Source organism: Bactrocera tryoni, chromosome 4, assembly GCF_016617805.1.
Source record: "Bactrocera tryoni isolate S06 chromosome 4, CSIRO_BtryS06_freeze2, whole genome shotgun sequence".
NCBI lineage: Eukaryota > Metazoa > Arthropoda > Insecta > Diptera > Tephritidae > Bactrocera > Bactrocera tryoni.
The window spans coordinates 5,858,495-5,869,513 of NC_052502.1; the positions used below are offsets into that span (position 1 = coordinate 5,858,495).

Genomic DNA, 11,019 nt, shown 5'->3' on the forward strand with positions numbered 1-11,019 from the left:
GGTCGATATATCCATTTCTTCTCAGAAATTTTTCTGTTATGTATGGAAATTTAAGGGTTTTTTTTGGCTACTTTGTCCTTCCCAGTCAAAGAAGTTCATTTGCCGGAATAAGCGATATCGAACCAATTTAGCAAATTAATTTAAATGCGAACTGATCAATCAAAATCCACACAGAGATCTTAATACACTCCCTTTTAATATAATAAATGCAACTGTGAAGGGCTTTATATCTGCTGAGAGTTGGACAACAAATATTTAATATTGCAGTTGCTTTCTGGGACATATAATGGAGACGTTATTAAAAACGACTATCTTATTTCTTTGCGTAATTAAAAGGTGAAAAAAGTTCGGTCTTCCTAGAATGTTAATGTTAGAAAAGAGAACTAATTTACTGAACCTAAAGGTCTGAAGCCGTTAGAATATCTATGCCCTTGTGGTGTTCACTCGAATAGTCCAAGATATCAGTGTAACGGCAAAAATTAAAACATTAGTGATTATCAAACAAATAAACTAATGCAAATAGTGAAAAGTTATGACATGACCATAACTACTATTAAGTATTTACCAACGTGTGTTCTAACTTTCACAAATATTGATAAATAAAAAAGGTGCATTATCTAAATCACCACAAAACAAACAATGGCAATTATAGGCAATCTGTACTCAACTGAAATGATCGAGTCGAGCACTCAATTGCTCATTAATTAACACTCACACTCAATCTATGAGAAATGAGAAGTATTTTCCTTAATGAAAGGGCCCTGTTATCGCTGCCCTTTTATAGCTGAATTTCAAGTGTGAACTTGCTCGTCTATAAAAGCGCATCATTTGACCAAGCAAATTTTAGTTTAGTGAACTGCGCTGAACATTCTGGTTTGGGTGATTCATTTTGAGCTAAAAGCTGTCAAATAAAAAAAAAAAAGTTTATTTTCGATAAATAAAGAAACTAGTTATAAAAATGGTTATCAAAAATCCGAACAATATCGTTGTGCCCGATTATTTGAACGAGAACTTCTTCGTGGCCGCGCTCGAGGAAGGTTTGCGTGCAATCCAGGTGACGGTTAAAGAATTAACTTTCGAATGGGTCACCAACCCCGGTGATAATTACTGCTCACGCATCTATCGCATCGTGGTCACCTATGACCGTCTGGTTGACGCTGATGAGCCGCCAGTACAAGAGCAAAGGTCCTTAATCGTCAAATCGATACCGGTTTCGAAAGACACCCGTTTCCTTGAAGATTTAGGTGCTTTTCTTAAAGAAAAAATTTCTTTTTTGGATGTATTGCCACGGCTGCAAGTACTTGTGCCATGTCCGAAATTCGGAGCCACGTTAGTATACTCAATAAAATTGTGGAACATTTCTCATTAATTTTTTTTTGTAAAGCAATTGAATGTTTTAAAATGTATTGCAATTTTTTCGGGTATTCTCAATTACGATTTCTTTTATTCTGTTCAGCTGCTGTTATGCAATCAAATCCCCCATTAACACCCTTGTTTTTACTGACTTGAAGTCTGAAGGTTTTAGGGTTGCGCCACGACAGGACCAGCTAGATTGGGCACACTGCGAATTGATCTTGCAACAAACGGCGCGCCTGCATGCCACCTCAATGATTTTAGCCCAGCGAGTAAGTATGTATGTATATTGAAGAGGCCTAAATAAGCATTTTTTATACCATTATTGCTCAGTGTATAACGGGAGTTATTCAGAAAGGAGCTGTTAGAAATGTAGTGAAGATGTCCTTTGTGCAAACAAAAGCAACTCAAATGCTCCGAAAAAGTAAGGTTTTCAGGGATAGTATGAATTTTAACTGAGATGTTCATGTCTCATTTAGTATATACTGAAAAACGATATGAAAAGTGAATGAATGTTTTCAATTTAATTTAAATAATTTTCCAAAATCGTGACAAATCATACGTATATACTTATATCATCTATAGGATCCCGACATTACCAAGCGCTTGGTTGACGGTATGCTGTGCGAGAAGTCTATAATGAAGTCTGATACCTTTAAGCAAGTGTTCAGCGTTTCGCTGAAGTACTTAGCCAACAATGCAGCCGAGTGGCCCGGTTTTGAAAAGATCGCACAAAAATTGCACCATTTCAATGATAATTTCAGGAGAATATGCGCACGCTTATCAGATCCTCGTAAAGGCGATCGTTTCGTTGTGATGAATCATGGTGATCTCACGGTATCAAATATCATGTACGCCTATGATGATCCCAAGCAACCCAAGAAACCAACCCGCGCTATTTTTGTAAGTTCCACTAAAATCCACAACTTTTTATTTCATTCCATTAATACATTAATATTTTATGAACTTTCAGGTGGATTTCCAACTTAATTTCTATGGCAGCCCTGGCTGCGATCTCAATTTCTTTCTCAACACTAGCGTACGTCTAAACGTGCTAAAGGATCGACGAGATGATCTCATAAATGTGTATTATAAAACACTCAAGGAGACGTTGGAGTACCTTCATTATGAGAATATACCGACTTTAGATGATCTAAAGTACGAATTGCGTGCTCGTGAACTTTATGGTCTTTTCGCTTTGTTCGGTTTTCTGCCCGTAATTACTATGCCAAAGGAGCTATCCGGAGATAACAGTATTGAAAATATGATAAATGAAGAGAACGTCCGTGAAAAATACCAAAAAGTATTTGCACAAGAACACTTAAAAGCCCAGCTGAAGTATGGACTTAAGCGCTTAGAGGATATGGGTGTGTTGGACGAGTTTTAGTTACCTTTGATATTGGGTACAACTACTTTATGGGTGTTGGGTACATGTAAATATTTATATATTAATATAGGATATATAAAATTGAAGTGAAAAATGTTAAGCTGCGCTTCTTCTTTCCTTATTTCCTTACCTGTCCTACTTGTGTATAGCGTGTATCCATACAAGCGATGCTAAATGAATTCTCGAATATGTTAGACAAGAATATGCTAAAAAAGATGAAATTTAGTTTCTTTGAACTTTTTAGAAATGAACCTTTGTTATTCACATTTTCTAAAGGAAAAAGGTCACCCTAGCAAAAAGGGTCACCGTAGTAACATGTCCATTAACAAATTGACTACTAACTGACTTTTGTTATTGCGCTGTTGCAAGTGATTTAGTCTGCAAAGTTTTTTTTTGTCATTAGTGCTTTATCACACAGCAGCACACACACACACGCACACATCCGCACGCATGCCGAGCTGGACCGGCAATAATTTGCTTATTGTGCGCAGCAAACAGAGCAGACAAGTCTCCGCAACACTCCAGCGATTCATTGTGTGGCACATCATGCCACTGCGTAGCAAATTCAAGCGCACACATTTTCCAACAGATTTCAAGTTCGCCAATACAATACTTCCGCTTGTTAGTAGTTACAAGCGCATATCCGTATACACATATCGGCTGGTGTTATTCATATTCGTAGAATTCTTGTGGCCTCCACCACTGTGCTGCACGCTGTTGGCATTGCATTAGCCTCGCAAACTCCGACACTATCATCATATCTATCAGCAGCAACGCGCTGCCACTTGGATCGTACTGCCAGTTGCTGCTAATGCTGCTGCCCGCTGCCTGCTACCATTGCGTTGCGTCGTCTGCCTTTGGCTTTGCCGTGGCCATAGCCATTACCGACTCATATAAATCATTCATCGAGTGGACCCCCAATTATTTGTCAATTTATGTCTCCTTCAAGGGCAGCAGACTATAAATAATTGTACTACCGGTGCTGGGCTTGCAGTTATTTTATTGCTATTGTTGTTGCTATTGTAATGTTGTCGTTATTGTTAGAATACTACGAGTACAAGTATTGTTGCCACAGTTGTGTTGCGATGTCGAGCTCTTCCTGTTGCTGCTTCAGCTTCCCTGAACATGCGCTAAATATAGTATACACATACATACATATATACATATATACTTTTGTGTGTGTGTACAAGCATATATTTACAACGTTTTACTCTACGACACAGTTGGCTTGCAATGCTACGATTATTAGGCTCGTGCATGCGATGCTACGGACTTAGTAATGGATACATACATACAATAATGCATAACTACATTCTCATGCCAGTACAAGTATTTTATATGTATGTATGTGTGTTAAATGGTTGTATCAGCATACTCGTAGCCAGTTTTTTGCTTAGAATGCATCCTATGGTCGGAATCGATACTTCCTAACATGGATCTGAATTTGCAAATGTGGGCGTGCTAAGAGATCTATTGCTTATATCACACATTATATATTCCAGCTTATTATTATGTGCATATATAGGTAGGTTAGTTTAGATTAGGATACAGTTAAAAGTTAAGGGAATCGTATACCACATTTTGAATTGAAATCAATAACGTATTCAGACTTGGACTTCAACAACAAGTTGGAAGAAAAAATATACATATATAAACAAGAACATATTTTTCATTCCTCTGGAAGGAAGTTCGATGCCATTATGTATGGAACTCGACTTCGTTTGCGTAGTCACCACGGGTACGCTTGCAGAAGTCCAGACGCTGAACCCAATTCTCGACGTACGAAATACATCAATCGTCGCTGGCTTGTTTGCATAGACCATAAACTTCACTAGAAAGAGGCTAACGGGGTCAAAACGCACCACCGAGGCGGTGAGATAACATGTTCACCAAACTTGGTTTTCAATAAATCGATTGTGACATTCGCTGTGTGGCTTGTGGCACCATCCTGTTGGAACCACATATTATCCAAGCCTATATAATCCAATTCGGGCCAAAAATATTCGGTTATCATTGAGCGATAGCGATTCTCATTCACAGTGACATGCCGGTCTTGATCATCACGGAAGAGGTACGGACCAATGACGCCGCCATAAACCTCGCCAAACCGTAATTTTTTCGGCATGCAATGGTGACTCATGAAGTACGTGTGGAATGCTGACTGACCAGTAAGGCATATTTTGCTTATTGACGAAGCCATTCAACCAGAAATTAGCCTCATCGCTGAAGATGATTATTCGATGAAAACCCGGAACATTTTCAAGTTGTTGCTCAACTCAACTTTAGCGGCGCTATTGAAGATCCCGTTATTTGTGTTGCTTACGGCAACTTAAAATATTCGTCTTGGCTAAACAATGGAATTAAATGGCGAGCATTTTTTCGCAACTTTCGACTTGGAATATCTCCTCATTTTGTGACAATGAAACTCAATCAAAAAGCAGTTTGTATTGATGTTGCGGTGAGTTCTATCGAGGTCATAGATTACTCCAAGACGATCTTCCTGAAGGTTGTCCAAAGCTAGTTGTTCTTTCGAAAACTAAACAAACTGATATTGCAAGAGCGTCATGTGACTTGTCCCGATATAGAGACAACTATAGGCTTTAGTGGAACCAGCATACATTCAGTATTACATGAACATTTGATTGAAAAACATTAAAGGAATTTTCGTTGATGAATATTAGTTTTTGTTCTCTAACAGGCAGTAACAATTTTTGTTTATATGCTCTCCAACATAGAAAAACGAGTTCTTTCGCTGATTCTAGAAGTTACCCGTATATGTCTCTGAATGACTTGTTTTAGCCAATGGCTGGTGGACCATCAGAATCGTACTGAAAAGGTTGAAATTATCCGAAATATGTTGCTTTAGACATATTGTCATGTTCCCTCTCTCTGATATTGGCCAAAAATTACAAATCCTTGAGAGTGTACTCGAAGACCTTGGACAATCGATTCGGCGCCGTTCACAGTAACTCAGACTGACGTATGAAACGATTTGACGCAGTTTACGTCGAGAACGCGTACAAAATGCAGCTTGTGCAAGAATTTTTGTTTAGCGACGAGACCAATTGGGCATGTTAACAAGCAAAATTGCCCCATTTGGACGAAGAGCAACCTGAAGAGATTCAAGAGCTGCCATTTTCATCTAGAAAATCAATCCAGCTATCGCTCCATCTTCAAAAATGATGACGTTATCACGCCATGATAACCGACCATTTGATGATTGAAATTGAAGCTCGTGATCTCGGCAACATTTGATTTTAAAAAGACGGCGCCACTTCCCACACATCGCATCAATCAATGGATTTATTGAAAAAACACTTCGATGAGGAGATAGTTTCACGTTTTGGACCGGTTGATTGCCTACCAAGATCGTACGATATCACACCGTTGGACTTTTTCCTGTGGTGATATGTAAAGTCTACAGTCTATCCGGACAATCCCGCTTCGATTCGGGCTTCGGATAAAAACATCACGCTTGTCATTCGTCACTTACCAGTCGAAATACTCGAACGAGTCATCGAAAATTGGATTCAATACGGCTTTGGACTCGACTTAATAATAATCATTCCCCATTAAAATGGAAGTATCTATGTTTTTTCTTTAAAAAAGTAGGGAAACTCGAAATGAGTCGCCCTATATAATCAATCATCTATCTATTTTTTTCTAATAAAATTTTTTAGTAAACAATTTTCAATAAAAATATTTTTTTATAAAGCAGCTTCTGTTGCACAAAAATTAGTGTGGTGGGGGTCTTTGTAGACTACATATGAGGTAAGGCGTCAGTAGCGATTTCTTCAAGAAAAGGTCGCTGTACAGCTTACATATCACAGTAAAATAAGGTTCAGTTTGCATTATTTTGTATGCCTAAAATGTCAGCTTAATTGAGGTAGTCCACGAAATTAAATATCGATGCAAACAAACTGAGTGCGCCTTAATAAAATCTTCCAGGCAGATAAACGAAATTGTTGCGTTCCTCGCTTTGGCGCAAAATGTCAACAGAAATTAATAAGTCAGTCAGTCAGGCGCTGACCCACACAAATAACCCAAAGAAATGAAAGAATGTGGGCTAAAATTTCTATACCGTTTATATGGTATAATACACGAGTATAGCGACGACCCAGTTAGAAGAAGAGGAAGCAGAAGCAGAATACCGTGAAATGCCAACGCTTTGACAGTTGAAGTGGAATTTTGTTGGTTTCTTTGAAAGAGGTGCTTAATGTAATATGACATGAGAATATTACACAGCTGTCAGCGACACCACTGCATTCACACAGACACACACACAAACACATTTGTTGATATTTATCAGCATTTTTGTATATAGACTGTGCAGTTTTGTGTGCTAACGCCTGACCACTTCGGAGAAAATGTGTTTATTAATAAAGATAAAAGAGAAGGAGGAGGGGGTGGCGATGAAAGCTCAGTTAGACAGCTGGCACATGCTGGCAAATATCACGACGAGACGACGAAATGGAGAGAGTTGGAGCAAGAAATTCGATAGCAAGTGTTGCTTGGTAGCTTCCATTGCTTGTTTGCCAAGCGACAAGCGCTGTGACGCCTAAAAAGCTGCTACAAGCAAAAGGCTACAGAGCTGACTACGCGTTGATAGTGGCGCTGACATGGAACAGATTCTACAAGTAATCGATACCAGCGTCCGCACCCAAAATCAAACAGCCACTCGACATAGACTCTATTTATTGGACTAAATGAAAGTGGTCACTCGACAGCCCGGTTGCGGAGGCGACGAGCGGCAGTGCAGAGCAAAAGGGAAACCGCAAATTATACGGCGTTTTGTGTCGATTGTTGACTTTGGCGCTTATGTAATCACTCGAAATTGTTATTTTGTTATTTCAAAGGGAAAATATATACACACTTTGGCTGCGGAAATTGTAGCGGATGCAATTTTTGCGATTGTCAACCGGACGAAAGGTAAACAAATCACGATTTTGTTTTTGAATAAATAATTGTCGATCAAACAAATGCAAATGAATTGGTAAACACGGCCATTTTTTTACCCTTTAATTGTGTGCGTGTAATTAAATAATTTATTAGATAAAATTGCGACTAATTTTTTTCTATAATGATTTCTATTCTATTTTAATAATGAAAGGGCAATATTATTTTGAAATATATATTATGATTCGAGTGATGGACTAAAAATGTGAATACGTTAAACTAAAGTTGTTTAGTGCCTAAAAAAGATAGATGAATGGGTTTCAGTAACTTGAACGATTTACTATGATTGAAGAGACCACTGAGGAATCTCGAAGTGGATTTCGTAGTGGAACTGGCTACCAAAACACAAGTAATTTCAAAATTAGCTTTTACAAATATGTAGATATAATATAATGTTGCCATATGTCTACTAGTTGCCTCATAATATTGAGTAGTCGAAAAAGTCTTTTCGCATTTTGTCAATAGATGTCGTTGCAGTCAGTATATCTCCAGTGCCACCAATCACATAGTGTCATACCAAGGTGAGATTTTAAGCTTCATCTAGCCAAAAACCAAATAAATTTTATTCGGAGAAGTTAAAAATACCACGCAAGCCACCAATGAAATTTTCGAAGTTTATGTAAACGATGTGTAGCACAAAAATTGTTCGCTCCCTTTCGTTCTGGCAAGTACGATGGGAAAGATTCACCTCGCTCTGATCGACCTATCGTTGAAAAAGTCTATGAAATTATGGAAAAGATGGATGAATGCAACGTCTCGTAAGCAGCCATGGCATCGCTAAGGAACTTAACATTCATCACCAAACGGTTTTGAAACATTTAAAAAAGGCTGCCTACAAAAAGAAGTTCGATGTTTGGGTACCACATGAATTGTACGTGAAAAATTGTATGGACCGAATTAACATCTGCGATTCTTTGCTGAAACGAAATGAAATCGAACAATTTCTGAAGCGAATGGTAACAGAAAACGAAAAGTGGATCAAATACGACAACATTCTGCGCCAAAAATAATGGTCCAAGAGTGGTGAAGCTCATCAAATGGTCCCATCGCCAGGATTGACGCCTCTTGAGGTTATGCTGAGTGTTTGGTGGGATTGGAAAGGAATCATTCACTACGAGCTGCTCCAGCCTGATCGAACGATTGATACTACATTTTATTGGCAAAAACTGCTGATATTAAAGCAAGTAATTGAAAAAACGGCAAAAACTGATCAACAGAAAGGACTTTGTCTTCCATCAGGACAGCGCTAGACCACACTCATCTGTGATGACTCGGCAGAAACTGGGAGAGCTTGGCTGGGAAGTTTTAATGCATCCACTATAGATACAGCCCTGACCTTGCCAGATCGGACTACTTTTTGTTTCGGTTAATGCAGAACTCCCTTAATAGAGTAAAATTGGCTTCAAGAGAAGCCTGTGAAAATTACTTGTCGCAGTTTTTCGCCGAGAAACCAGAAAAGTTCTACACTGATGGAATAAAAAAATCTCGCGGAAAAATGGCAAAAAGTGGTTGACCAAAATGTTACTGTTTTGTTCGTTATTGTTCATTATAAATATAAAAATGCGAAAAGACTTTTTCTTCTACCCAATAATTCGATAAAAAAATCGTTTTGAATTGTGCCAGCAAAGCACTCATAAGCGCATTTTCATTGGCTTCCCCAACACTCACCTGAAAATTTGCGGGATTTTTAATATGCAACACCATTATTTAAAACAATTTTAAAGCAGCCCATTTGCTATTGTTGTTGTTGTGATCTCATTATGCCTTTCGACGCTTGTGTACAGAATTTTTAATTATGCTCCACCCTCCGCCAACTCGCCACTTGCCACACGCCGCTAACGCTGCATTTGACTGGCTGTCAGACTGTTTTTGACTGCCAAACTGCCGAGCGCGTAAAAATTGCGCATCAAATTAAGTTTTTAAATATTGATTTCCTCCTGCCCACAATTGGCACGCCCACTGCACCACGCACAGCCAATATCGGCAATTGCGCGGACCGTTAAAGTGCAATCTGCGTTAATTGTGACATTATTTAGTTGTTGTCGGTTGGCCGAGTGTTGGCGAAAATTAAAATCACGCTGTCCTGCAACGCATGCGGCACGCACTCGCCGGCTATGCCCCACAGCCGTCGCTTGGCGTGACGGCGCGACTCGCGTGTGTGTCTGGCAGCGTTTGTTGTTTTCACTTAAATGCCATCAATATTGGCAAACAACACACGGCTTAATCAAATGTAAATTGGAAAATTGCGGTTTTTACTATAATTTAATATGGTAAATGTGTTGGTGCACTGGTTGAACGCACCACTCGATGAAGGGGCGCTGTGCAGTGGGCGGAATGCGTAAAAAAATAATTTTACCTTATACATACAGGGACAATGAGTGAATATATGCTTGTGCTAACCGAGACTTTTATTTATATAAATTATTTACATACCATTTAATGCTGCCAATTTAATGCAACCGTGTCCCGCTCCCGCGCTAAATCAGCAAATGTGATTTTCTATATTAAATAAATTCTCTAAATTTTACTTTTTGTAATTTAAGCGTTTTATTTGGTATTTAAGTGGACTCTGTCAGAAGTTATTTTCATCAAAAAAGTTGCTGTGATGCTCTAATGTTGAAAAATCGGGTTTAGAAAAAAACTTAAAAATAAAAAAATATTTTGAAATGAAATGTGTGAAATTCAGAGAAAAGCTCTTGAAAATTATCAAATAATTTGGACAAAAAACATTAAGTACATACTGTAACAAAATGAAATACCAGGGTTGCCTATTATATTTCGGGATTCGAGAATAAAAATATTAATAGTCGAAAATCGCTTAATTGCCTTTCAAAATATTCCACATCGTGATCTATTTGCAGGCGTTTGAGCCGGTTGTCGAAGCACTTTTGCTACTCTGATTGAGGTATAACCAGTCAAATCGACGATCATTGCTGCCAAGTCAGGACTTCATCAAATCGACGATTCATAAAATCAATGTTTTGAGTCGTTATGAAAAGTGATCCGTCTTCGGCGGCTGGTATTCCTGATTTCTTGAAAGGCAACTGGCAAACAAATGATTGTGTAACACTGAGAATTTACTGGTAAGTCTTGTTCCAGTGCTGTGGGATGTGGTATGCAAAGTTGTGATTGCAACACTATGGTTGCCAAATCCCGAAATATGTTCTACATTGAAACTGTTTTCGCTAAACTTAAATCTTGGTGCTGAAATCGAATTTATACAGATAAGTTCTTTTTGGGCTGTGTATTGTTTTATGATTATGTAAACAACACCAATAGGGCTTTTAAGCCAAAAAATTTTTAGGGAAATTGTAATACACATA

The 11,019-nt window shown here is 38.4% G+C and overlaps 1 protein-coding gene across 1 annotated transcript; it reads left to right on the forward strand.

The window, feature by feature from the left end:
• The first annotated feature begins 842 nt into the window (after nt 1-842).
• On the forward strand, nt 843-2,827 carry LOC120774314. The gene is made up of 4 exons (XM_040103849.1): nt 843-1,329; nt 1,457-1,625; nt 1,939-2,256; nt 2,327-2,827. The coding sequence occupies exons 1-4, from the start codon at nt 959-961 to the stop codon at nt 2,738-2,740; spliced, it is 1,272 nt and encodes a 423-aa protein (XP_039959783.1). The 5' UTR covers nt 843-958; the 3' UTR covers nt 2,741-2,827.
• The last annotated feature ends 8,192 nt before the right edge of the window (nt 2,828-11,019 follow it).

What these genes read in the sequence shown, in the direction of transcription:
- LOC120774314 (XM_040103849.1), top strand. Translation starts at nt 959, where the DNA reads ATGGTTATCAAAAATCCGAACAATATCGTTGTGCCCGATTATTTGAAC. An exon ending in TGTCCGAAATTCGGAGCCAC is followed by an intron (nt 1,330 to 1,456) that starts GTTAGTATACTC and finishes TATTCTGTTCAG; the next exon opens with CTGCTGTTATGCAATCAAAT. An exon ending in AACCAACCCGCGCTATTTTT is followed by an intron (nt 2,257 to 2,326) that starts GTAAGTTCCACT and finishes ATGAACTTTCAG; the next exon opens with GTGGATTTCCAACTTAATTT.